At 43.9% G+C, this 27,820-nt stretch overlaps 2 protein-coding genes across 2 annotated transcripts; both read right to left on the bottom strand.

Annotated features, from left to right (window-relative positions):
* Nucleotides 1-338: 338 nt before the first annotated feature.
* On the bottom strand, nucleotides 339-18,343 carry LOC132257260 (serine protease filzig). The gene is made up of 13 exons (XM_059754099.1): nucleotides 18,123-18,343; nucleotides 17,718-17,870; nucleotides 17,538-17,653; nucleotides 16,935-17,090; nucleotides 16,685-16,839; nucleotides 11,322-11,444; nucleotides 6,300-6,438; nucleotides 4,334-4,643; nucleotides 1,821-4,237; nucleotides 1,572-1,788; nucleotides 1,320-1,504; nucleotides 1,022-1,257; nucleotides 339-503 (listed from the first exon to the last, which is right to left on the bottom strand). The coding sequence occupies exons 1-13, from the start codon at nucleotides 18,341-18,343 to the stop codon at nucleotides 339-341; spliced, it is 4,593 nt and encodes a 1,530-aa protein (XP_059610082.1).
* Nucleotides 18,344-19,264: 921 nt separating this feature from the next.
* LOC132257259 (mucin-2-like) lies at nucleotides 19,265-26,504 on the bottom strand. The gene is made up of 4 exons (XM_059754098.1): nucleotides 26,193-26,504; nucleotides 23,123-23,267; nucleotides 21,229-21,386; nucleotides 19,265-20,899 (listed from the first exon to the last, which is right to left on the bottom strand). Exons 1-4 carry the CDS (start codon nucleotides 26,502-26,504, stop codon nucleotides 19,265-19,267), a joined length of 2,250 nt encoding a protein of 749 aa, XP_059610081.1.
* Between the last annotated feature and the right edge of the window lie 1,316 nt (nucleotides 26,505-27,820).

The raw sequence follows: 27,820 nt of genomic DNA, 5'->3' as shown, positions 1-27,820 counted from the left end.
TCCTCAATTGTTCTTCACATTCAATCACAATCTTTTCAATCAAATAAATACAACATAAATAAATACCATTACAACCTATCTTAACAATCCCACTTAATTGCCAATTGATTTGAGCACTTTTTCCCAAAACATTCTCCCATCGAAAGTGATTAAAGAGTGTGCTAAAAATTGCAAGAAATGTCACAGTAAAATCCTATCCAGAAGTTTTATTTTCATGGGCTTCCGAGAGAGATAGATAGATTAGAATATCTTGTACATTTAACACATTGGAGCTTGATTGTCTTGTGAATTCACTCAATTGCCTCACCGCTAATGTTCTGACTTAAAACTATGCGCGTTCAATGGAGGCCCGTGACGCTCTGCAGCCAGGGCTTGTAGTAAGTGGTTCGCATGTAGACACCAGGAAGATAGGGAGCGGCGCACTTGATGCCGTGCGACACAGTTCCGGCCAATTCCCACCTGCCGTCCGGACGCTGGAGCACAAGAGGACCGCCGCTGTCGCCCTGAATCCAAGACAAAATTGTTATTAATCAGTCACAAATTCTATTCAGCGCAATTCCGTTGATAAAGCGGGACTTTTTCACTCTGAAATTCTTCTTCTAACTGTGTTGCGGAAGTTGTAAATTGGAATGTGTTGAATTCTCTTATTTTGCAAATTTCACTTGCTGATGCGCAATTATTAATGTTATTCTTCAGCGAGAAGATGAAAGTGCAGTGAGCGTTGTAAATCCCCGCCTTATCTCCGGAATTACCAGATTTGGCAAGTGTGAGACGTTTTATGGCATTCCAAAGTGGCTAATTATATTATCACTGTCAATTTGTCCTACATTTTACACTGAATGAATTCTAATTTCGCGCACATTCTCAGAGATTTCTTTTTTTCCGCCATACTCACTTAGAAAGTGTCTCATTTTATGAGCCAAAATTAGCGATATGGCTAATATAATGTCTTAATTAAGTAAGAGTTATCAATTCAACATGTTAATCAAAGTCGCTACCAAACAGCTTCTTTGGCACTCACTTCACACGAGTCCTTCTGGCCATTGGCGTAGCCGGCGCAGAGGAAAGACTTGAGGATCTTCTTGTTGTGTCCGGCAGTTTGGAACATCTCCTGGCACACGCTGTTATCGATGATGGGCACGTGGACTTCCTGGAGGACGGAAGGCACTCCGCCGCCGTACTTCAAGCGCCCCCATCCCGTCACCGTCGCCATTCGTCCCGTGAAGTCAGCATTGTCCGGAGGCATGCAAATTGGCACTGAAACAAGCACACAATGTGAGACTATCCATAGAATACGCGCTCTTCTGAGTCATTCTTACCAATGTGAGTGTCATAGTGAATGGGACTCTCAAGCTCGAGGATGGCCAAATCATTCTCGAAAGTCGCAGCATCGTACTGCCGATGGACGATGACTCTCTTCACGTTCTTCGTGACGGATCGCTTGGACTCCAGCTCGCCGGAAATGTCGTATTCTCCGAAAACAGCCACGAGAGATGCAAGGAACCTGCGGAAATTCGTAGTGAGTCCAATTATTAGCATTTATACTTAAGATTGTGCGGAGATTAACTCACCCTGGCTGGCAATGGGCTGCAGTGATTACGTAGCTGTTGGAGATCAACACTCCGCCACACTTGTTCTTCGTGAAGAGTCCCAACCATGTGGATTCACGCACCAACACTTGCCAAGGGAACTTGCCAAAGTGGGCACTCTTCCCACCCACAATCCTGCCACTCTTCACATGAGGCTGAACTCCGCATTCTGCCAAAGAGACGTGAGATTTATCCTCTACTTGAGTAAATTCTTAGATCAATTTCACTTACTTATTCTCCCATCGTCACTCGTCAGTGGCGTCGAGGTCTCTCCGTCCTGCTCCTCGCCAACATCCTCAGTGTCGTAGTCATCAGCAGACGTTGTGGAGGCGAAGGTGGTGGTCTTGATGCGCTTCGTGGGCTTGGTGGTCGGTCTGGGTGTGGTTGTGGTGACTTTCTGGGTAGGTTTCCTCGTTGTCGTTAGAATGGTTGTGGTTGTGGGCTTTCTGGTGGGTGGTCGACTGCTGGCCTGTCCTGGTCTTACTGTCGGCTTTCGCGTTGTCACGCCCGGACGAGCCACTCCAGCTCCTGTTGGTCTTGTCGTGGGCCTTCGACTTGGCACTGCCGGGAGAGGAGTTGTTGTCCTCTGCGGAGGCTTTGAGGCAGGCTTCTTCGATGGGGGCTTCTTCGAAGTAGATGCAGGCTTAGCCGTTGGTCTCTTCTGGATTCCAGTTGTGTTTCGCTCGAGCACAACATCTGCCAAACTATCAAAGTTGTTCTGAAGCGAGGCAACAATCTTGCTGACCAAGAGATCCATTTTATCCTTGAACTTCTGATCTTCGAGGAATGTGGGCGTGACGTATTCCACCTCATCTTCCTCTGCTGGGTAGTTTGCGGATGTGTTGAGATTGGGATTCCTCACAGGTGGGAAGTTGATCAATTCGTCTTGCGATGTGAGGTAATCTTCCTTGATTGTCGAGATGTCTGGATAGGCAAGAGTGGAACTGGCATAGACGGGATTCTTATCGTAGTTCGTGTGAGTTTGGATGTAATTGTAGATTCCGTCTGACTCCTCAGCGGTGTAGATTGCTGTTGACGAGACGGTGTTCTCGTATTGTGGTCGATAGAAGTCCGTGCTGAAGGTGACCGATGGTCCGTATGGCGATGTGGGTTGCTGGATGGGCCTCTTGGTGACGATGGGACTGTAGACGTAGGAGGTGCTGGGCGGCTTTGTTGGCCGAGACTGCTGGGGCCACGGAGAAGAGGAGCCCAGGGCGGGTTTGGGTGTGATCACGACCGTTGGCGAGGGCCTCTGAGTGACAGTGACTTGAGGATATGCTGCGCCTTCCTCGTCGTACACATTCTGCTGGATAGGCTTCGACTGGATGATCTGCTCGGGCGGCAGCGTTGAGCTGGACGGATCGAAGGGTCCCAGGACAATGACAGTGGGTGTTGTGCTGGACAGCAGACCCGGAGCAGACGTTGAGAACTTCTGGGGAATCGTGGAGACGGTGACACTCGTGGGTCTCTTGGTTGGCTGAGGCGAATAAACATAGCTTGTCGATGGAGGCTTTTGGGTATTCTTGGTGCCTCCGGTGCCTGGTCGCTTCGTTCCCTTCTTCGTAGTCGTGGAGCCTGGTCTGGGTGTAATTGCCGCAGTGCTGGAGACATAGCTCGTGGAGGGAGGCTTTTTCGTTGGCTTCTTGGGCTTCTGCGACGACGCGGGTTTTCCCGTTGATGCAGGGAGTTTGGAGGTGACGTAGAAGCTCGTCGGTCCGTACTTGTCTGTGTTGATCTCTGAGAAATTCTGTGGGAATCTCGTGGTGTAGAAAGTGGTTTCTCTGTCTTCCGGAGTCGATGCTGAATTGTACTGTGGTCCAGTGTTTGTCTCGTTGAGCATGAGAATGATGGACTCGATGGATTCCATGTCGTTCTCCCCAATTGTGGGCTTCACGCTGGGCTTGTCGTTGGAGATGGTGTGCACCAGGACGTACTTGTTGGGACTCGCTGTCGTTGGCTTTGGTTTGGGCTTGAATTCCAGCTTCGCGGGCGGATTCTTTGACGATGGCTTGGGTGTGCTGGACGGAATCATATTGCCGGCTGATGTGAAGTCGCTCGGCTTAGCGTAGCCACTGGTGTCGTCCTCCAGGAGATCGGCGTCTGCTCCTGGGTGTGTAATGTCACTGTGCGTGAACTGCGCGCCGTAGCTGCTGTCCAGCAGGCTGTTGGTGACGTGGCTCATCTGACTCAATGTGAAGTAGTCCGCAACGGAGGACTCCGTGGAGCTGAAGGGGGATGAGAGGCGCGTGGGAATCTCGGAGCTGTAGTAGCTCGGACTGGAGTGCATTGGCAAGTACATGTCGCCGATCTTCGTCGACGCTTGAGGTGGCGGAGTCGTGCTGGAAGTCACGGGCAGATACGTGGAGACCTTGTGGGCGGACGATGGGGAGGACACCACAACGGCCTCGTTGTTCACGTAGTAGTGACTCGTGAACTTCAGCGAGCTGTCTGTGGTCGGAGCTGGTCGGTCCTGCACCTTGATCTCATTGAAGTTGGGGAAGTTCCCGGGGTGGATGTGATTCCCGTAGGTCTCGTAGGACAGCGCCGCAGCGGTGTTGCTGACGGGTCGCTCGTCGAGCTCGTCTGTCGGCGGGGTGAGTGGCGTGTCCACGGTTCCCTGGAGCTGACAGCAAGTGCCAAAGAGAAATCTGTTCGGGAGAGGAGAGAATGGGAGAAAGTTGAGACGATGCGGAAGACTTTGATGTTCTAACGATTGAAAATCTTGCAACTCGATCAAAACTCACCCGTCCATGCAGGCACCGACAACTTGTCCCTGACGCTGTGTACACTCATGGTTGAACATGCAGATCGTGGGACCGTGTGCTCGAATATCATCTTTGGGCAGTGACTTGGATGGCTTGCAGAACTTCGGTGTGATTCTGTAGCCGCCGAACAATTTTCTCGACTCTGCAATGACATCAAGTGAAAAGACAATTGGTGCCTCTGTCTCTGGACTCTCTCTCGCGCGCCTTCTTTCTCTGCCCATTGGCAGCTGAGTCACGATGTGCCGGGGCCAGGTTCGTGGCTCATTGACTTCTGATTGTGACCCACAAACTATGGTCAATTTATTTCCCATTGCTTATTTAGCGTGCGGGCGGCCTGATGCTCGCGAAGAATTCACAAATTGCCGAGACGCGCTTCTAAACTGATTCTCTACGCGAAATGAAAATCTCCAACACGTGAATACCATGTGCAAGAAGGTGAAAGAAAGTCTGTGAGTGAATTTGTACTCAATCGACCCCAATTTACTTTTCAACTCCTTCTTTTTTTTGCATTTGCGCTCTCATGCCTAATCTTGTCTAATTAACCAATTACAGCCATTTATTTTGACTATTTTCTCCTCAATTGAGCAAAAATTGCGTGTGTTGGTCTCCTATTGAGCTTTTCTGGCTCTGCACTCGCTTTGAGAACAGATGAAATCTTCTCTTGAGGAGTGAAAAGTGGCCAAAGGAATTCCACAAGACGATGTTCCACATTTTTTTTCCCTCCAATGTGTGCAATTTGTCATGGCGGAAATTGATTCTCTTGCAAAATACCTTCGTGAGTAATGTTGATTTTAATTTAGTTTGGGAGAAAGAGAATTTCTCTTATCGCATCATGAGATTGACACAAAAGTGACACATTTCTCGCTTGCAAAAGATTTATGGCTTTTCAACACGATTACTGCAAAATTAAGAAGCAATTAATTGCAACACAGATTTTTTGGCATTGACTGGAGAGAAGATGTTTACTTTCTTTCGGATTCTGTCTCGAAATGAAAGTTACAATGGGTGAAATTTCTCGATCCTTATCGAAATTTATCTCATGCTGTTGTTGAGTTAATTTAAATATTTTGAATACCACATGCGCGCGCATGTTTGAATAGCTTTATCAAGCACGCTTTTCTGCAGAATGCACGATGAAGATCAGGTGCTGAAGGTTTAACAATTTTTGGGTCATTTATATCTACTTAATATGGACACTTTTGGCGTTTGTCATCGCGTTCTTATTCCCATAGCAAATAAAATGGTTTACAATGAATATCTTTGGATGGCATTATAAACAATTGCAAATGAGGCGTGAAGACCATTCTTCTTCTTGTTGTTCTCCCAGAACACACTTCCGCAAGACAATTGACGCGCTTGTGTTGCGAAATTTACACAAAAATTTCTTTCACAACTTTCATCTGAGACAATATTGACACTTGAGCCCATGGACAAATTCTGTCTTCGGGCTTTTCATCGAGGGAATTGAATTAAATTGGAATTTGTGGCGCACGTTCCACAGCGTGTGTGTGTCTTGTTACCACAAATATATACCTAACACTTTATTTATATTGCTACTGTGGCATAAAAATGTGATTTCAATTGACGGTATTATTGTCTGCAGCCGCATTTCTTCTCACGAGATGTGGTGAGATGATATCGCCAGAGGTGGCTTGTAAAATTCCACTAAAGAGTTACTTATATTGCATCCTAAATTCCCCCCATCAGAGATACTCATCAGTGTGTTTTCCAGCAGATTACCACGGAGGCTCTGGCAGGAAGTGAGGGCGCGATGAAAGTGGCGAAGGAACTCAAACGAAAGAGTTCAACACTGCAAGACTCTCTGTTATTGTCTTCAATTTCATGTCTTTGGCTATGCGTTCGGGGAAATGTGTTGGTGTCCCAGTTTAGACTGGCTGCTACTTAAGAATTCAGGACATAACGGGAATGAATTGATTGCACACACACCGGAGAGCGAGATACTTTGCATGTCTCTCTCTCTTCTTCAGCACTTCTTCGCCCAAGAGTCTCACTGTGTCGCGCGATGCTGGATGGCGCGAGTGAGCGAGATGCTGAGATGCTGTGCTGGTCAGTGATTCTGTGCGCTGATTGACAATACACGGACGGCGCGAGATTTCTCAATGGGACGACGACGACGTCCCAAAAGAGTGCAAGAGAAGGAGAAGAAAGCCATCTGTGGCGACATATGCAAGCCAACAATGCCGCGGTTGTAAGAATGAAGGGAAGTCATTGTGGGTGTTTGAGCTTTCCGGCTCAATTGATCGTCAAGAAGTTCTGCCAACACGTGTCTCTGGTCGCACGTCTGGGCGCACATGGAAGAAAGTGAAAAATTGGCCGGTTGAGGTCAGAAATAGTGATTTGCTGAACAAGAGTTTCTTGGGTGAAAAGAAATCTTCTTGCTGACCAAGAATGGACTGTGAAACAATTAAATGTTCTTACACACACACACTTTTTCTTATTGGGAATTAGGAGAGAAAGAGTATTAGAATGAAGTTGAGAATCACTGTTTTTTCGACAACCTCTCATTGCCAAACGAAAGTGTTTTTAACCTCTCATAATGATTCTGTGTGGTGAAGAGGAGTTAATGTTCTTTGAGAAAGTTTGTTGGGAAAGTTGATATGGTGATTGGAGAGATTTTTTCTTCTTTGGGAGCAAAGATGTCGTGTTATTTCTCAGAATTCTTCTCAGTTTCTAGAGAGACTTTGATAAAAAAAAATCACTTAATGCATCAAATTAAATTAAATCACTTCTTCTGAGAAGTTATTATGTGGTGAATGTTTTGCAATATCAAGATCTTCCTCTTGTCGCTAATTCAAATGGTATCACGTTTGGTCGTTAAAATCTTAGTAAATAAAGCGATCTGGATGATAATGAAGGAAATGTTGACACTGTCGCTAATTTCAATGCAAAAATGCTTAATCAGCTTTAATTTCCTTCTCTCCGATCATACGATGAAGACATTTTTACGTTCCACTTTCATTGGATATGCTTTGTGAAGAAGTTAATTGGTTTTATTTGTCTTGGGAAAAGCCACGATTTGCTGACTTTTTCCTGAGAAGCGTTAAATTGCTCTCGATTGATGCCACTTCCGGTCGTAATTCTGACAGAGATAATTCAATTATCAAATGTGCCAGACTTTTAACACCAATCACTGTCTCTCTCGTCCAGATTCTTAGAGCTAAAGTGTGTGTTTCATTGACGATGATCTCTTTTGCAGTTGACGCTCTGCGGCTGTTGAGACTGCCACTATTTATTGAGGACTCTGACTTCGTGGTGAATTCATTATCATACGCGTGGTGGAAGAGGCGCGCGAGAGAGAAAAAAATCTACCGATACGTAACGGGGTATTCAATAGAGGGAATTCACGAAATAATTGATGGGCAAATGTGCAGCGCAGAAGCTGAGCAATTGCCGATGAGATTCCTGTCACCCACGTGGGCTTCCGGCAGTGCTGGTGATGGAATGCTATTTGGACGAAAGTAAAATGACGAAATTCAATTGGTGTGAGACGGAAAGAGCGAAAGAGTCAATGGCTGAGAGTCGATGATATGTGTTCGGCCAAAGTCAATGAAGCAGGAAGAGAGATTGCGAGAGAAATGGTTGCATAATTTTCAATAATGGCAAAATACCGCACTTTCGCAAACACCACATTATCCTCCACGGCATAGTCAACATATCAGTGCACATTTATCAGGCGTTGAATGATGCTGATCAGTCCGGGAGAACGGATTAGAGGCAATTGCTGCCTCAGCATCATCATCATCATCAAACAGTAGCATGATAGAGGTGAAATGCTCTGTGATGCGTACAAAATAGACTTGAAAATATATTTCATTCCCCGCGCTCATTTGCAATCTCCACAATCTGCGCGATCTGCGCGCAATGTGTCTTATAATAGTGGCCGTTTTTTGCTGCTCTTTTCAGGAGTTTAGTGCCTGTGTGAACCTGTGTGTAGAAATCGAAAAAGACCACAGAGTCCGGGCGGCGAGAACATCGCGCCGAGTGGCTGCTGAGGGTCTCATTGCGGAGAGCGAGAGAATATATATCTTGTTGGACGAGATGAGGAAGAAGCAACCAATGTTTCTGCCGTGCGCTTGTGGACATACTATAAATTTTTTTCTTATACATCCACGCTAATACATTTTAACGGAATCCAGAGAAATGTTCCGTTCTCATATATTACTTGAATTATTGCAAAAGATACATTTATGATGCGATAGTTTCTCCCAGCAATTTGTCTCTCCACCACTCCTGAGAGTGCAGATTTTTCAATATAAGTTGCGCGAGTGGATGTTTTTTTCGGCCTATTCAGAGGTTGTTTTATGGGACTTTTTGCCGATAAACTCTGAGCATTACTGTTAAATTACTTATGATATATATTTCTCTCTCACACAAATTGGCCTTTAATCTTTTTCAGCAACACCCAGTAATCTCAATGTTGAGAAAGTGATGCAATTGGGTGAGATTTCGCGATGGTTTTTTGCTCTAGTCAGCGCGAAATCTGAATGATTATCATGCATAAGAAGCGAAAGATCGTTGATCTCGGAAATTGCGAATAATGATGAAAAGTGAATTATATTGAGGCCAATTGAAAATACAGTGATGCTGGGGCTATTAAGTCCACGAAAAATTTAATAAGCAAGTCAGTGTCCTAGAAAGAAATCAAGCGCAAAAGATCATGCGGGATTTCTTCTCTCTCTCGCGCTCGCGCGCGCCATCGAAATTGAAATCAAAGATATCGAATGATTACAATTGGCAAAATACAATTGGGTAAAAATTCCCGTGCAATGAAGCGAACGGGAAGTGAATATTTTTCAACAGGGCAAACTATTAATTGAATGTGAAATTTCACTAATTTTCTGCACAATTTGTCCGGTGGCAATTTTGGGGGCTCTACACAGAAACAATTAACCCAGAAGCCCCAAAAGTATTTTCTCCCACCGGCTGTCGTGTGAAATGGCATTGTCATTAAAACTTTTACTTATTTTGATCCACACTATAACGCCCGTTCCGTCAATGTAGATTTTCCCTTTGGTGCGCCTTCATGCCATGCCGTCTCTTTGCCCACAAGCTCTCAATGTCTTCAGCACGTGAAGCATATCGGGAACTTGTGGATTTGTTCCTATTTGTCTGATCTGTTTGTCTTGGCTCTCACCGCGCGCGCGCGGGGTCGTTTTTCACATTGAGCCACTATGTGGATCAAGAGTGGCAGAGAAGTTTTGAGATTAACACCGAAGAAGTGTGCTTTAGCATGGACGAATTTAACGATAAGACAGCATGAACACATGCAATGGATGAGACTTGGGTGGTGCGCTTTTCGTGCTATTGATTCACGATCTTTTACCACCTTTCGAGCCCGCCAATTGTGTGTGTTTGTGAGTGTGTCTTCAATCCATATTGCTCACCGGATGGGTAAAATGTGTGCCAAACTTCGAACAATTTTATGCTCCAAGGAATGCTAATGCATTACCGTTTTGACATAATTTATTATTTACTTATAGATTCAGTATATGATCGTTTATATAATCTCATCGACTGCCCACAGCTGAGGAGCATCAAGAAGAGAGATGATCTTCCACTGTGCGGCAGTTTCTTACCACGAGCACTGGAGACTGTACTTAATCCGTCGATTGGGATTGTGTTTTTGAGTAGAATTGTCATCAGAATCCACTTGGAGAACCACATTTTGGAAGCACCACACTTTTTTTTCTTTAACACTATTTCAAAGCGAAGGAATTGGGCCTAATATAAATGCAGAAATATGCTTTAAACTAGAGGTATTTATTGCTTAGATATGTTGGCCAAGAAGTTGATGAGAAGTATCAAAAAATTAGCATCTATAGTTCCACCAAAATATGACACACAAATTTCTACCCAACATCGCACTCACAGAGAAATTTGGGGCAAAATTCTCAGGTGGTGTGTCTATTGTACGTGTGTTATTGCACTCGTTAACAGTTTTCACGGATGCTCTTGACTGCCAATCACATAGCTTTCTTCCTGTGTCATCACCAACACCGTCCACTTTGACTTTCAGGTGGAAACATCTTTATAATCCGAGAGATGAGGACACTCTGGCACTGACTACTTGGCTGCTGATCTGCTCTCGCTCTGTTGTGTGGTACTCCAAAAGGCAAACAACCATCCACGGTGGATTTTCGAGTCCAACTGAAGACGCAGCAGCAACGAGCTCAGGCACTCTTTCATGCGCGCGCGAGGTGTTCTTCGTCGGGAAGACGCTTGGAGAGAAATGTGCAAGAGAGAGAGTCAGAGGAATGGGGAAGGGAGATGCTTGAGTGGCAGTGAAGTTGAGTCAAGGTAACGTCACACCATTTTTCAAGTTCATGCCACCTGTTGCATGGAGGCTCTTTTCGGCTCTCTGCACCGATTTATCTCTTATCGCTCTCTGTGTTCCCTGGAACAGGATGCTGGCGCGGGGGATTGCGTGGATGATCGTCTTAAGACTGGCAGCACGACTGGGCCGCTCATGCGGGCGCTGCTGCTCCGAAAATGGTTAGTTATGTGGCCCAATTCAGTCCAACTTGACCCATTGGAGGGCTTTCCTTCCTCCACACACTCACGCCGCGATCATTGATCTTGATCATCTCCACATATAGTCTTGAGGAGTGCAAAGAAGGTGGGAAATTCAAATTCTGACGAAGAATTTCTCCTAATTTAAAATGTACACCTGCCAGCGGCGCAACTCACACAATTATTAATTGACCACAAAATTATGATTGAGGAGTATTAATCAGAGGCGCGCTGCATGTGAAATGCAGAACGCGCCAGAGAATTGCGGGTTGTGTGCGCGCGCGCGCGTATTGTTTTAATCCAATTGGAATCGCGACTTACTTCTTCGCGGAGAAGTGCCTATGTGTCTGTATACTTATGTATTTTTTTCTTATTCGTGAAATTAGGCCACTGGTACACTTTATAGCGGTATTCAATGTATTAAGACACGACTCACAGACACCACAAACATCGTCATCAGCATCTTTTCGTTCTCTTTCTCTCTCTCCTTGTCTTTTGGGCTCTCCGGCATATCATCATTAGCCGATGAGGAGCAGTGGCTGAGATGGTTAACATGCAGCTTGAAAGACGATCAGTTGAAGAAGTTGGGCATCGGAAGCATTTTCATTTGGGTGGATCACGAGTGGGTGAAGATGGGAGGAGAACCTCTCAAGAGAGTGCGTCTTGAGATCGGGAAGATTGCTGCTCAATAACGTTTCGATAAACTGCTACTCTGCGTCCATGATTGGGCAATAAACAGAACTTATAGATTGAGGATTAGAGATTGTGGTAATTCAGACTGATTTCTTGTCCACTTGAGATTGATTGCAATCTCTAATCTGCTGTCTTTTCAGCTCGCATAAAACTTAATCCACTGGAGGTCTGTTTAATGCTTGGTTTATTGCGGTGGGCTTTTGATTGGAAGCATGAGTTGCCCAGCGAAAAGAATTCCTCGTCGGATTTGTAGGTGAATGTCAACTGTTTTGATAATTTATCATGGTGATCGTGGTCCATTGTTCGAAGTATGATTAATTTTGCCTTGAGATGCGGTAAGAAAAAAGAGGGCCTCTCATTTGGACGATTTCCAAGAGAATGACAATGGAAAATGATGTGGGGAAAGTCTATTTGAGAGAGATATTGCGGGCAAAGGAACATCTATTTAGTGCTCAAAGAGAAAAGAATACTTAACTTAAATGACACCAAAAGTGAGGTCAAATGTTGAGATTTATCTCTTTACGCTGATCTTCAACTTGACACAGTGGATTCTCGAAAGTCCCTCACGTGTCTCTCGATAGTGTTGCTTGCATTCATGGAAATAATAATCGGAATGGAGAACATGAGAGTTATGAAAATATTATGCTCACTTTTGTGTGTCACGCCGTGTCTGTGGATCAGTGTGTCCTGTGCAGAGAGATGCACTTGACGGTGGTATTCTTCTGCTTGATAATAGCTCAAGAATATTGTGGCTTTTCACCTTGAGATTCTCCACAATGAATATTCTTCTCCCCGTCAAATTCCCATGATTCTTCGCACTATGCAAATCATGAAGAAATATGGCATTTAGTGTATTCGCCGAGAGAGAGTAAATTGATGGCAAATGAGGAATAATTCTTCTATGTCTTGTGACACATAAAATTAATATGCGTCGCATGAAATTCACATATTAAAGTGTCTCTTCTCAATTGTGTGAATGTGGACAGAATGCCAGCTTTCCGCGACAGAGAGAGGATGAGGAGAATTGTCAGGGAAAAGAGAAAGAATTTCCGGAAACTTTTCACTTTTGTCATATCCAAACATTAGAAGAGGGCACCGTGTCAAAAGCGTCTAAGGCACATGTTTCACCATTTTTCTTTTTCGGTGAGCTCAGAGAGAAAATGGCAAGTTGAAATACTCTTCCCAATATTTTTCTATGTCTCGTTCTAGTTTCCATCATCAAATTAATATCCAACAATGATCCATGCGAAGCTGAAGCTCAGTGTGTAGAATTTAATGGTTTAACTCACGAGCTTGTGGTTTTGCTTTCATATATTATGTGAGAAAAAATTGTACTTATATAGGAGAGAAAGATCTCTATATCGCTCTCAAAGTACTCTTGGATAAATTGTGCTATGAGTTTTACTACCGTAGTTTAAGAGGTGTAGGGTAATTCGAGTGTAAATTATTGCTGTATAATCATAATTATAGTGGAGATGTCTTTTAACGTATGAATTGTTTGATGAAATATTTATATTATTACTTTTAATTAGTTCCTGTTGATGAAATGATCTACATTTGCGCTCAATTTTTTTTTATCATTCCAATTAATATGCAAACTAAACATCCGCGCAATTTTACCACTCAATTGCCCAGGTGATGAGAATCTGCTCACATTTTCCCTGCTCAATCAAAATTCGACTTCGCCAATTTCTCATCATCACTTTGAATATTCCAAATTGACGATCTGGTAATCGATGTAATTGGGCATCCAATCCAAAGTGAAATCAGCTCTTTCTCTCTCTTTAATTGTCCCCTTCATTCCGCATTTCAGGGCGATCTGGTGATGAGGAATTTATGATGCATTTCGCCCTGAAAATATTGCTCGTGACCCTGAAAAGATTAGAGAAAAATTTGTCGATGCTTTATTATGGAGGAAGAAGAAGAAGGAGGAGGAAAGAGTTTTATGAGAAATTTCTCACCTCTGAAGAGAATTGAGGCAATGAAATTGATGTGTTGTGTGTGAAGTTGATGAAACTCCCAACTAATTTGCCATGCTTTCCAATACATGATGAGCTTTCAAAGAATTGGATGCGGAGAGAAGGCATATATAAAAGAAGTCTCAACGATGTGATGTTTGCTTGTGCAGAAATTGTAAGAATTGATTTGTGAATTTGCCTTTGAATAACGTCTCTATTATCTCCCATAAAGTGTTACTTTCTTAACCACCCAAAGGCTCCCACTATGCTAATATTGAAATTAAAAACGCCCATATTGTGTTTATGGTGGAAATTATGCGTGGAACGAATTCAAATGGATGCTCGATGCGATGGCGCTGCGGAATAGTGGGTTAAAAAACATCTCTTCTCTCACTCTCCTGGGAGAAAAAGACACCTTTTGCATAATAAATTATGATCTACATACATTTTTATGCGCAATCAAAAACCATTCTTCGCATGCTTAATTTGCCTTTCATTATTTTTATGACAGGCAAATGGAGAAAGACATCTTCATCAGGTGTAATTTAGCTCGTTTTTTGGAGGCGTTCTTTTTTGGCTTCATTCTAAAATCGAAAGTTCCTTGCGAAAGTGGCAAAAGAAGTGCGGTTTTAACCTCGATCTCTGAGGTTTTTTTTTTTAATGTAAGTCGAGTAAATAAATTTAAGACTTAATTTCTATTTAGACAGAAATTATTTAGCGATTTTAACTCCTTTTGGAAAATGTACAAATATTTATGCTCTCTGAGTACTGCTCTCTGATACTTGACTCACAGTCTTCAACAGCAATTTTTCTCACATTTTATTGTTTTATAAGACTCCACCTTTGATGATCTGTGCCATTTCTTTTCTCCTCTCTCAGCAAATTAAGGAGAATTTGTTGTACATGAATTTCACTAAAAGATTCATGAAATATATTCCCAGAGTACAAAGGGGAATTAAAAAGTAACTAGAATGGTTAATGATTGTTGCATGTTGGACGCTGTGAGTTGATTTTTCGTCCAAAATCACAATTTGAGAGCAAACTCGACAACATATGCGCGCGTACATGTTCTCATTGTCTATTTAATTTCACGTCTTCTCCAAGCGACGCACTTTATAAATATTACCCAGAAACCTAGTTATGATATTTTCCTTAATTCTTTCATTCATTCCAAAAATCACCAATTCGTTTAGTCAATGATCGTGTCTTCTGACATTTCCGGAATTCAAAACTTGGCGGAGAGGAGAAGAAAAAAACACACAGCAGCGTTGTTTGTGGAATATTTTGGAATTTTGATGCAATTTCTTCGAAAATTAATTGGAGCGACCTCTGCGTGTGTGACCTTATTTGGGTCATTCGCCTTGGGAAAGTAAATGGTATTGAACTTGTATCGAGACTCTCGTATTGATTAAATTATTTGTTGTGTAACAATAAGCACGGGAAATGCATCATTTAACATAACAAATTACACGATCTTGCGTGGCACTTTCTTTTCTCTCTCTCTTTCACTCACATTTGCTGACGCACTTATTGAGGGCTCTTTTTTTTATTTGTTTGTCCCAGCAGGATTTTAGTTCTCTCAACCCAATTATCCAATTTCGATTGGCGCTGATAATAAAAGAAAACAAAGAATTTCTAAACAAATGTAAATTTCTCTGTGACGATCGCGCTTCCCACTTTTTTTCTCGGTCAACAGATCATTTTATTACCTTCATGGATATTTATTAGTGACTTTCGTGCAAATAAGGTGACGCACGTCCTGAGAAAATTAAAATAAAATGATATCTTTTGTGCTGTTGCGGGAGAGAAGAAAGAAAGTGAGTTGTTCGAATGCGTGTTTATTCAACGGCATTTTCTCATTTGATCTCGATTGCGATCGAGAAGAAGTGCCGAAAGGTAGGCAAAATGGCTGAGGAAATGCGATATTTTCTCAGCGTGCTGAAGAAGGCGGAATTGATATTTTGCAAGCAACACTGTTTCTTGCCTGATTCACGATCTGTGTCATGTCAATAGAGGGAGATATGTTTTGAAAGATCACTCATAGGCAGGTATTTACTGAAAATATTTGCTGTTTTGCAAGCAATTTTGTTAATTTTTACTTTCAAACGGCGAACTTTTGACTGCGATTGGAGGAAAAAGTCGCGTTTATTCTGTGCCAAAGAGTTGGAGAGCAAGAAGTGTTGAATTGTAAGAAGTGGAATAGAGAATAAAAAAAACAAGTTTGAGAGGAGGAAATATCGAGAGGAAGGGAAAATTGAGAAAAATTAAATGACCAGAGATGGTTTGTTTTTTTCTTGTGTCTTTTTTTGAAAAAGAGTCACAATAATGTTTATTCTGAGATTTTTTTCTTACACCATTTCTTTATCTCTACACATATATTTTGTTCGATCATCGTGTTATTTACATTGAAAGGGTGGAAAAGGATGGAGTATTTAAATGGCCGAGAGCAACCAATCTGATATTCGTGCTGTCGATTCTTCTCTCTTCAAGTGTATAATTTTATTTATGGATTTATACTCCAGAGTGGAAGGAAGTCAATGGAGGAGAATAAATAATAAAAGTATAAATAATTTATTTATAAATTTATCATCTCGTGAGATGAGAATTTAACATTATATACTTGCTGTTTAATTGCGAATAACTTAATCACTGTTTTTTTTTTCTTCTTGTCTCCCCTACTTAAACTTCTCTCTTTTTTTCCTTTCATCTATGATTTTGTTTATTTGCAAAAATGATTCTCCAACAAAAGATTCATTTTGGTTTTATCCATTCACACACATTTTAGTTCGCTTCCTTCTCTTCTTTTTTTTCGTTTAACACTTATTTACACACTAAATGTCATTTGAATTTAAATAATTGAAATATCTTTTTTCTTTATATTCTCCCATTTTGTTGATGGAAAAACCACAATTAGAATTATCATCTACTTTGAACAAATAAATTTTTATAAAAATTGATTTAACAATTACTAACTGCAGAATTGTTTGCAATTGTCACTAAAATTTACTGCCTTTTCGCTCAATTTGTTCAGCATTTTCCGCCACGGAAAACTGCGAAGCACACGCATCACTTGAAACACTGAGTGTCGGACAAGAATTATTATTATTCACATTGGCGCGCGCGAGACTCTCTTGGAGGTCGCTCAGAATTGGAGAATCTGATTGATCCAGTCCCGGAACTCGGAGATGCGCGTGTAAACGCCGGGCTGATTGGGCTCCGCGCATCCGATGCCCCACGATATGACGCCGGCCAGCTGGAAGCGCTTGTCGTGACGCTGAATGACCATCGGACCGCCGGAGTCACCTGAAAAGATTGCAATTTGTCGTGTCAATTAGGCGGCAGTTAAAGTGCGCGGATATTTTTATGTGACAGGCTCAAGTATTTTCACGTCTCTTCACCTTCGCAGGAGTCAAAGCCGCCGTTCTTCCAGCCGGCGCAGATGAATATGTGGGGAATCTTCTCGCTGAAGCCCGCTCTCTTGTACATTGCCTCACAAATGGTGTTCTCTATCACAGGCACGGTGACTTCTTGCAGGACACTGGGCAGAGGGCCATCTGTGGAAGCGGTGGGAAGTGTTGAGCAAAATCATGATTGTTTGGCAATATTAATGGCAATCGCAGTTTATTGCCGAATAAGAGAGTTAAAAGGCGTTTCAAAACGTTAAGCCGCTCTCTTGCCATGGAGCAAAATGAGTTTTTTGGTATACAATTAACCGCAGAGCTTATGTCTTTTTATGGGTTTTCTTGTAGCACAGTTTGTTTGTACACGAGATCGCAATCTTGGGTGGTTTAATAGCCTTCAAACGTTGCGCTGCAAAACTAATCTGGGAAGATTTGTGGCTCTTTATCTAAACTACATGATTAATTCACACATAATGATGATAGAGCTTTTGTTGTTTGTGGTCAGGAAAACGTGTTTTAATTGATAAGGCAAAAGTTGAAAAAGCTTCAGAAAGAGTTCTGCAAGGTGAATACACTCTAATATCGACTTTTTTTCCTCACCTTCATACAGTCTTCCCCAGCCCGTCACGTAAGCTGTTCTCCCGATGAAGCTCTCGTCGGAATCTGGAACGCAGACAGGAATGATGTTGGGCTGGAAGATCACCGGTTCGTAGAATCTGCAGCGAGAAAGGAGATGTTAAGCAATGATTGCGATCAAGAGGAATTGAAAGGGTGATTTACCTGAGGAGGGCAAGATCGTACTCGAAATTGTGAGGATTGAATTGAGGATGCGAGGCCACAATCTGCACACGGCGCTCCTGATATCCGTACGGCTCTTCCTCCTCAGCCAAATCATACTCGCCCAGTCGCAGGAGCAGATCTGACGGTGGAACACTGAAAGACAGCCAGAAAAGGTGAGTTAATGTCGTCTCGTCAGTGTGAGACTCTGAAAATCCCAGATTACGCGCGTGCTTCACTAATTTTTTGCTGGTCTGCCGCTGAGTTGAGAGACACCTCAAATATTTACCCGGGCAGGTTTTTGCCTCTTTCTTCCCTTCTCTTCACTCTCCTCTCTGGAAGCAATGGCGCGCTTCTGGTGGTTGTCTGGTCATAAGATGCTAAATAACTTGTTGAAATTACACTCACTTGTCAACACAATGAGCCGCTGTGATTGCCCAATTCTCATTGAGCAGCGCCGCTCCACATTTGTGCAAATAGGTCGATGTTCGCCACTGTCTCAGTGATATTTGCCATGGCCATCGTCCAAATGCCGCCTTTGTGCCACCGACAATCCGTGGCTCCGGAAACATGCGCTTCCCGCAGACTGCCAGCGCCAGCAGAGTCGCGTTGATCACAGAGGGATGCATTTCGCAAGGGGCCACACGCGAAGGATGCCGGGAAGAGAGAGAGAGAGAAAATTCGCTGAAAACACTTAGGCACACACGCGCGGAATTTTCATGTGAGGCGCGCCGAATGGAAAAGTGGTGTGTCTCCCACTGTTGGAATGCGCGCCGGCAGATTGTTTGAAAAATGATACGCGCGAGTGTCGCGAATATAGTCAGACTTCTGCGACGAGGGCTGGTAGTAAGATCATCAGCGGGCGCGCGAGTGAGCCGACTTGGCTCAGCGGCGGTGTGCGCGGTGAGGTGGAAAAGACGTTAAATCTCGTTCGACCACTTTGAAGGAGATGCCCGCAAAAATGGGATTTTTTACCCTTTTCGTTCTTATTGTTCAAGATTCTGGAGCTCTTTTTTCCCCCGCGCGCGCGCGAGAGACTCCATCAACATCTGAGATCAACACTCCAAACTTCCATTATTTTGTATTTCTCTCGCTCTCTGTGCTTCTCCATCATCTCATGGGTGTAATTACCCACGATCTCGGTGATGTACGGTGTGTGTGAGCGATAAAAAATGTGGGAACAATAATTTCACTTGATCGAATTGTCTTGACCAAGATTCATCCGATTGTCTTGACCGAGGATCAGAGTTAAAAGACACCCAGACTACAGATGAAGGATGGGAGATGATCCTAAGTCTGCCTGACAGATTTTTGGACTTGAAATCAGACATTTCTAGGTCAGTAACAGTTAGAAAAGATCTTCTAGCTCTAATTTAGAAGACTTTGAAGCAAAATCTTTAAATAATTTAACTTTTTTTAGGTTAGAGTGGAAGAAAAAGCTCAATAGAGTTATTTTCAATGCAATTTTACAGAATTATGTAATGAAAACTTAAGATATTCTTAAGAATCTAAGAATTAAACTTGTCAAGAAGTTGTGTACAGATTTTCTTTCAATCAATACACAATCCTATCTTTAATGTGTTCCGCGAGATCTTTTCAACTCTGATGCCCAATCCCCCTGTAACGAGTTGTGACCTTATCTTCCGTCGTGACTTAGATCTGAACTTACTCAGTCTGTAGTCGATTCCCTCCATCATGGGCGTTGTTGTTTCTGTTGTGCCATTCTGGGCCACATCTCCAGCTGTCGTCTGCGCGCTGGTCTGCTCAGTAGCATTCCCAATCGTAACTCCGGTAGTTGAAGATGCCGTTGTGTCCTCGGCTGTTGTCGCGTTGATCGCTTCTGTGATTGCTGCTGGAGTTGCTTCCGAAGATGATTCCACGGGGATTGTCTGCAGTGGTATCCAACCCTCAGTTGTGCTCTCCGTCTTGTTCCTCTCACTCTCATCAATGTTGTTAGTCCATGTCACCAAACCAGAAGCCATTGTAGTCGTCTCCGCCTTGGTCGCATTTTCGACAGCAGCAGAAGTTGATGTTAACGTTGATGTTGATGTCGATGTTGATAACACTTCTGACTGGGTGACTGGAGATTCTACTCCACTTGTACTACTTTGAATTTCTACCTCTTCCACAGCAATCGTCGACGGTGGAACGATTGCGATGGAGGATGTTGGCTTGGGTTTCGGTCGAGGAGCTTTCGTTGTCTCAACAAAGCTCAATGTTGTCAATGGTTTCTCCTCCTCGTCCGTTCCTGGAGTGCTCTTAACAGTTGTCACTGTTGTTGGCTTCGCTGTTGTTTGCACCGTGGTTGTTGTTATCACTTTCTTCGTCGTGCTTTCGGTCGTTGTTGTGGACAATGTTGTTGGCAACGTTGTCGTGCTGGGAGTGGTTGTCGTTGTCTTTTTTCTCGTTGGAATGATCGCCGCCAAGGTTGTGCTCTCCGTTGTGGGCTTCCTCGTGGGCTTCTTCGTGATTGTCGTCGCATTTGCGACAGGCGTCGTCGGTCGCCTTGTGGGCTTAGGGCGACTACTAGGTGACGCGGGAGGCTTCTTCGTCGATGACGGTCGCTTCACATTCGTGGGCTTTGGCTTGGGTTTGGGACTATGAGTTGACTTCACCGTTGTGCTGGTCGTCGTTGGCTGCTGCGTTGTCGTCCTGCGTGTGGGATATCGCGTGCTGTGGGTGGTTGTGGTGACTCTAGGCGTGGTCACTTCTTCCACCGGCGCCTTCGTGACATCCTCCACGGACTGGAATGTGGACAGCTTGACATTCTCCGGCGTGGTGGTGGCGGCAGGAGTTGATGACGTGAATCTCGTTTCTTCTAACGGTGCGCTCGATGTGCTGGGCTCGGTGGCCAGCGAAGAGGGCACCGGCGATGGTGTTGTGGTGGCTGAGGATGAGGATGGTGGAGATGGAGAGGAGGAAGATAGGCTAATAACATCATAATTGGTCGTATAATGATGATGAAGTGCTGGAACGCTACTCTCTGACGATAAATTGTGACTAGTGGTGGCTGATATGGTGGAGACCGGTATCAGTGGTCGCTCTGTTCTCTCTGGCGTCTCACCCTCGGTGGACGGTTTCAGCGTGCCACCCGTTGGGCGTGTTTGTTGATGTAGAAAGTGAGAAATGGTATTCTCATCTATGCTATTGTCACTTATTTCTGGCTCCACCAGCAGTTGATCGTCCTGCAAGATAGAGAATGCATTTTCCATTAGACTTGAGAATCTCTGCTCCATAAGTGATAAACTCTGCATGAATTATTCTAATTGCAATAAAATACCACTATGCTGCTCTTTTACAGGGGGGAGAATTAACTTTTATGTGGCATTTAGAGAGTGAAGAAGGTAGAAATGTAAATAATACGCGCGGTTTTCTCTGGTCATTTTTTCTGCTGCATGATTTTCCTTTCAAGCTCGTGCACTTGTGGGAAAATCTTGCATTTTGAAACGATCCAAAGCACAATCCGTTGTCTGAGTGTTTTTTTTTTCTTGTGCTCAAAGACGCTCTTTCATACCTTTATATGACAGCACGATCCGAAGTAGAATCTGTCGATGCAGGTGCCAAGATGTGTGCCATTGGACTTGAGACAATCGATGGCAAACATGCAAATTCCCTCTTCGCCGGATCGTCGAATTTTGCACGGTAGATGCCGGATGTTGCGACCCGATTGATCTTCATTAGGGAAGCGATTGTCGGGCATGGAAAAAAAGCAGAGAAGTAGAGAGAAAATTGATGATTAGTTCCCAGAGATAATATTCTAATGGGTTTCTCCGGTGAGAGAGGAGGAAGTCCGCTGGGTCAGTGCGTGGAGTTCAATGTGGCGATGTGAGAGAGTGAGAGAGAAAGAGGGGAATATTTGGGTCTGCGCACTCATTTGCGTACGTGCGTCAATTTGGCTGTGCTCCTCTTCTTTTCGGGGTCTCTTTTGTGTGGCCATCGGGATGAGTTACTTCGGCGGGTGTCAATGTCAACACAGTCTTTGCTGACCTCAATCTCTTGTAACACACTGAACTGCCACACACTCTGTGTCAATATTGTGAGGAGAGCGGACAAGTTGGGATATATTTTGGATGCTCCACACGATTTTGCCATATTTCTTTTCGGAATACGCATCGTTAGAAGAGATAATTTTGACTCTGTGATGGACGGAAATTTCGTGTGGAAAATGATGAAGGGAAAATTACTGGAAGAATTGTATGAGAACACGAAGCAAAGTGTATATATATTGTATCTGACCATCAGAGATGGTTTGATGATGATGTTCTCGTAACGGGATATTGGGTGAGTTCTTGTGGAAGATCGCAACTGAATCCGCGCGCGAGGCTCGGGAAGCAAACGCCACGATCTTCTCCCAGAGAATATGTAACAAAATTATACATATAAAGCGAGAAGAAATATGAGGAGCATATTGACCACATAGCCTCAACATTGCGATGGAACCGAAAATATTACGAGGTGCTTTTTTCTGGTCTTTCTTTCTTTGACGATTGAATAGGGTCAAGGATGTTCCTATTGAACATGTTAATTAATTTCTTTTCCTCTCCTCTATATACCATCATTCTTGTGGGCTCGCTTTTTTCAACCTCATTCTCTTGGCGCACATCTCCGTGGATTCTATACAGACCATCAGCCGGGAGATTCTTTGGATGACGTGAGAATGTTCTATTTTCAGACAAAGTGAAAAGAATCACGTCTGCCTGATCACCTGTGCCCTTCACTCAATTAGGTAATCGCTGTTAATTTTCAGCTCAATCTCTGACCTCTTGTTTTTCTCTCTGCATTGAATTTCAGCAGAGTGACGAGATTCTCATACAATTTGACTAATTTCAGTCAATTTGTATTCGTGCTGGAGAAGCAAAATCACATGGAGATTAAGTCTAAGACACTGAAAAGCGCTTCAGAATGAAGAAAGTGTCTTTTGTAAGAATCTCACTGCTCCGGCATTGCTCAAATGCGGACCCTCGCGACCGAGAATGTGTGTCAATGTGCGGTTTTAGTGACTGTCTTTTTGAGCATGTCTCTCTCTGTCTTTCGCGCCATCTTACAGATCACGAGTCAAATATGCGGATATTTTGCTGATAAAAATCCCCCAGAAGAGTCACGTGGTGACTGAGAGTTGTGGCGGAATTAGTGAAATGACTTGCACACCCATAATTGTGGCTTTTGTCACAATGCAGCGCCGCGGAGAAATGGGTTAAACGTCTTATATTCCTACTTCCATCAATCTTCTTATGGTGTTGTGTCGCACAGAGAGAGAGCGAAATGAGCACGTTGTCGATGAACGGAGGCGCGAAAGTTTCTGCGCATTTTTCCACCTATGATTCACGGAAGAAACACCTACAGTTTTGGGTGGCGAATGAAAGTTCTCAAATTACACCTCATGGATAGTGTCATCTTCTTATACTTACAGTGTGACAAGTGGTGAGAATTCTTCAGATATACTGGTGAGGAATGGCAAGTCGCCATGGATGTGAGAATGAGAATTGTCCAGAGACTCGAGCGACTCCATTGTCTCCACTGGGATCTTCCTCCTCGCTGTGTCGCCTCGTTCATCTGAGCGGAGAGAGAGAGAGAGAGAAAAAAGAGAGAACAAGAGAGGTAAGTGAATGTGTCAAAACTCATCACAACAGCTCCATGATTAACGTATAAATTAAGGGGGAAAAAAAAGCTATTGCGCGAAAATTGTGAGACATTGACCCAAGACACCGCGATTGAATCATCAAGAGAGATCAGTGGAGTTTTTGTTCCTCTGATTAAATTTGAATTTACACAAGCGCGCGCGCGCCCAACAATTGGGTGATTGGGCGAAGGAGGAATCAGACAAGCGAGATGCGCAAAATGCGCGTAAAAGATGAATAAGACATTTTACAATGGCTTGTAAATCTTGAGGGATGGATTGTGTGTGCGAGACAAGATAATCATAATTCCGCCCTCATGTCCAGTGCAAAGCGATCCTTTTGCCTTAACAGAGAGAAGAAAAAAACGATAAACATACGCTAAAGTGTTCCAGGGGCAATTTAAGTAAAACTTGCTGGCTTCTTCTCCTCCGTGTGTCTCATCCGAGGGAGAGAGAGATTAAATTCTTCGCGAGAGCGCGTCCTCGTGGATGCATCTCGGGCATGGTGATTAAATCAAATTGTTGCAATTGAAAAAGAAGCCAAAGAAGCTACAAAGTGCAGATGGGTGGAGTATTTTTGCTCATGGCGAGCATTGTGGCGCGCGGCGAAAAGAGTCTCAGCATCACAGAGAGTGCAAAAATGAGACCAAAATAATGAAAAGCAGTGCATCTCGATATATCTTCTTCATGGATGGCTGAGACCTTCTGTGACTTCCACGTCGACCATCATCAGGGGAGGGTATAGAGTGGCTCTCCTCATCGGTTGACTTGCTGCTTCTTTGGGCCGCGCGGAGCACCTTACGGAATTGGGAATGTGTGTACCAGGTAATCAAGAACTTCCTCTCTTGTCTCACTCTGCCTGTCTGTGTGTGAATGGAAAATGAGATGACAAGAATCACCGCGCGCGCGATCATCTCCTTTTGAGAATCTCTGCCTATATTTTCCTGCCGATGCCACAGATGGCTCAAGTCTTAAGGAAAAATTCCTCTTCATCGCGCGCATCTCTTGTGGTGTCTCACAAATATACACATTTTTATTTTTATCTCTTCCTCCTCTTAAATATATTTTTCTCCTCCCTTCAAGTTCGACGCACATAACAAAACTCTTCTGGCTATATTTGTATTCTGCCGTGTAAATTGAGTAGTAGTTATCGCTACCTTGTCTATATATAGAGCGCTCTTCTGTGTACCTTCAACTATTTCAATATTGGAGAATTTATGCGTTGGACTCTCTCTTTCTCTCTCTCCCTGACTTTACAATCTTTTGCATCAACTTTAGCAACAATTTTCGCAAAGAGCGAGAGAAACGATCAAGTCCGTTCGTTCAACTTTTACTGACGTGCGCGCAGAACACATAAGACACTTTACAATTTTAATTTTAGAATCCAGCACATTTTCTACAGCGAAAAAAAGCAGAGAGTCCCATGACAGATAACACACGGAGAAAAAGATGAGCGAGACATTAATTTAATTAACGGATAAATCAACCCCGCGCATTAGACATGAGAACCGCTTTGGCAGGTTCGTCGCCTGCTGCATTGATGTCTTTCGTGTCTATGGCGTCGTGTGTGTGCGCGAAATTTCGCCAGGGAATCTTAATGCATCCGTATCAATTCGATGATGAGGGAATTCTTGACATTTTTCCACCTCATCTGGGTCAGCATCATTACACCCATCAGCGTGATCGTGACACGGCGTGTTATGAAATTGTTAGACATTATCGCGCACCTCTAATCACCGATATCGGGGGGGAATTTGCGAGGGGCCGCTCTCGGGAGTGACATGAAATATTGCGCGATATGTAATGCGGAAATGTTGAGGATTATTGTGAGATAATTGAGGCGTGTGATCGTGAGAAAGAGGCGGAAATGATATGGAGCCTTGACCTCATCTCCCAACCACTTCATATTCCATCCTCATCGTCTCTCTTCTCACCTTTCTCTGCATGTGGGTGGTTCGCGAGAGTCTTGCCCCAATGATTCAGCAATGCAAAGCTCCTTCCCTGCAATCTCTGCGCCGATCCTCGCTCTCTGCAAATTTTCTCAAAGCACCAGCAGATCGATGGTTTGGTTAATATTTCAGAACACAAAGTCACCAGCAAAATATCGCGGCCAGAGTTTCACTTGTCATATTTCAAGCACCAGAGATATTTTCACTTTTCCCCGGTTATCACAGAAATGTAGCTAATGTAGGCCTGGCGTCGTGTCACAGTGGCAAATGTGCGGGATTGTGGGGAAGACAACGAGAGGCACATTCAGTGGCTGCATTGAAAATTGAACTCCTCATATGCCAGCCACCTGGGAGAGAGAGCAATACACTGACAAAACAAGAAACACCACCAACAGAACTGTTATTTGGCTAACGGTTTGCGCTGCTCACACTCAAGAAATTCCATGATAATTCGATCGACTCTTGGCTTCGTTGCTTTCTTTCAATTGCGATCAACACACGGCAAAATCTCTTCTCAAGATCGTTGAGCAAAGCTCAACTGTGCTTCTTCTCTCCTCTGCGCCTTTTTCTCCCGCGTGTGTGTTCTTTCACCAATTTTTCGACCACTCAATGAATGACATGGATTCCCGCGGCAGAGATCACTCGGGGAGGGAGAGATTCACTGATGCCCTGGACCTCTGTCGTGAGATGCAATCATTCTGTCTCTCCGCACGATCGTCAGGTGGACAATTCGCGGGAATGCTTAGGCACTTGTCCACCAGCGAACATCAACTAAGGCGCCAAGTGTGCAATATTTCTCGGCTGGTGCTGAAATCGGGGCTGAAGAGCGCCACAAAGTGGGAAGTTGTGTGGTGGAAGAGGTAAAAAAGAAGTCTGTGTGCGCGCGATCGCGAGAGAGAAGCGGCGAAAGACCTTGACACTGAAGATGTTAGAATCACACTGAACCGCCGTGCAACCTGTGGAGCTCCTCAACTCCAATTTTCCACCGCCGAGAGTGAGATGGGAGGCACTCGCGTCATCCCGCTCTGGCGCACAATTCGAGCGCACGGAGACGAAGAGGAGCAAGATTGCTGGGGCATTTGGATGCTCTTCTTCCACAGCTGCGATCATATGGCAGCGATCGCGCGATGGGAGATGAAGATGGGGAAGAGCATCGGATTCCTGACCAATGTCGCGACTCACGACACCACCGAGAAGTGATTTGATGGCAAAAACCTCTGTCATCAGTTGCAAATTGATCTCAAGGCGTCGATCGAGTGATCTTCTGTGTTTGCCTTCATCTCAAATTCCACCCAATTTGTCGCTCATTTGCCACTGTCTCTCGTGGTATTTTCCATGTTACATATATACTAAAAATGTTTTATCACAATTCCCCATGCCATTATCTTGTCAGCGTGTGTGCACCGTTGAGTACAGTGGCCTCAAATGCTCGGACTCTCTCATGTTGTGGCATTTGTTGTGTGGCAAAAGAGGAGCACCGCGATATTTCACAATTGCAATTAAAATATTTTTCGGTGTGTTGCTCCAGATGTAAGTGTCACGATTGCATGTCAACAGGAGGGGAAAATTATGATATTAAATGTCGATCCGTCCATCAACACTACGGCGATGATGGCCTGCGGAGGAACGGCGAAAAATTCAAGAGAATCAATTTATTTTGATTCCAATTTGTTGCTGAGATGGTGATTAAATTCATTGAGATCACACGAATGCGGGGAGAAGATAGATGTCGAGATTACTTCCTTCAGGCACACTCGAGAGATTCCTTTTTTCCCCATAAATAATTCTAGATCACACTCGAAGCTTTCGGCATCGCGGAAAGCTCTGCACGATGTCTCGTGTTGTTGTCTCACTCACCGCGCGAGAGCCGCAATGTTTGATGAAAAGCCACTCGGAATCAAAAGAAAACACCTGTTGTGTAACAACTATTTGTAATTTCGCTCTCTCGTGATCTTTCTCTCGAGCATTTCTTTTTTACTGCCACCTTTTCATCAATTCTCTCTCTCTCTCTCGCTCGCTCTGTCTCTCTGTGTTACAACACAAATGCATGCTGAAGAAGTCTTTAAACTATAATGGTGTGTGAAGAAATTAACGTATATGATGTACGAAATAACTGTAATTTTCGTCACAGCCAGAACCCAGAGAAGAGGCAGACAAAAAAGAGAGGAAGAAATGTACATAAATTAAGAGAGCTTGCATGAAAATCTCAGTGGCCACCAAAAATTAAGAGTGAAGAATGGCCAATTTGGTGATTTTCATTTATCCCATCACCTGGGCCTTTCTTCCTGCCTCATAACTTCTCACCACATTCTCTGGCTGGCCGAACAGCAGCGATAAAAGGTGAATGGCGTAAAAGAACAGTTGCCAGAATGATTCTTGAGGCCGCTTTTTCTTCATCCTCTTCCCAAGAAGAATAGCATTTTTGTGCGGATTAGCTCGTTCCAATGAGTGTTAATCAATTTCGATGAAGAGACAACACTCCTCAAGGAAGATCACCGAAGAGATCAATAGAGAGATCATGCGAGATCACCAGAAACCGC

The sequence above is a fragment of the Phlebotomus argentipes genome, unplaced genomic scaffold (genome assembly GCF_947086385.1).
Source record: "Phlebotomus argentipes unplaced genomic scaffold, Phlebotomus argentipes genome assembly contig_42, whole genome shotgun sequence".
Lineage (NCBI taxonomy): Eukaryota > Metazoa > Arthropoda > Insecta > Diptera > Psychodidae > Phlebotomus > Phlebotomus argentipes.
This window is presented reverse-complemented; position numbering and strand designations above follow the sequence as displayed.

Bases quoted from the DNA above. Each gene is read 5' to 3' on its own strand.
- LOC132257260 (XM_059754099.1), bottom strand. From the start codon at position 18,343: ATGCATCCCTCTGTGATCAACGCGACTCTGCTGGCGCTGGCAGTCTGC. The intron at 17,871-18,122 runs GTGAGTGTAATT...GCTGTCTTTCAG, and splicing joins GCGGCTCATTGTGTTGACAA to TGTTCCACCGTCAGATCTGC. The intron at 4,644-6,299 runs GTGTGTGCAATC...AATTGACCATAG, and splicing joins AAAGTATCTCGCTCTCCGGT to TTTGTGGGTCACAATCAGAA.
- LOC132257259 (XM_059754098.1), bottom strand. From the start codon at position 26,504: ATGACAGAGGTTTTTGCCATCAAATCACTTCTCGGTGGTGTCGTGAGT. The intron at 23,268-26,192 runs GTCTTTCGCCGC...CTCTCCGCTCAG, and splicing joins CTAACATCTTCAGTGTCAAG to ATGAACGAGGCGACACAGCG. The intron at 20,900-21,228 runs GTATGAAAGAGC...TCTATCTTGCAG, and splicing joins GATCGTGCTGTCATATAAAG to GACGATCAACTGCTGGTGGA.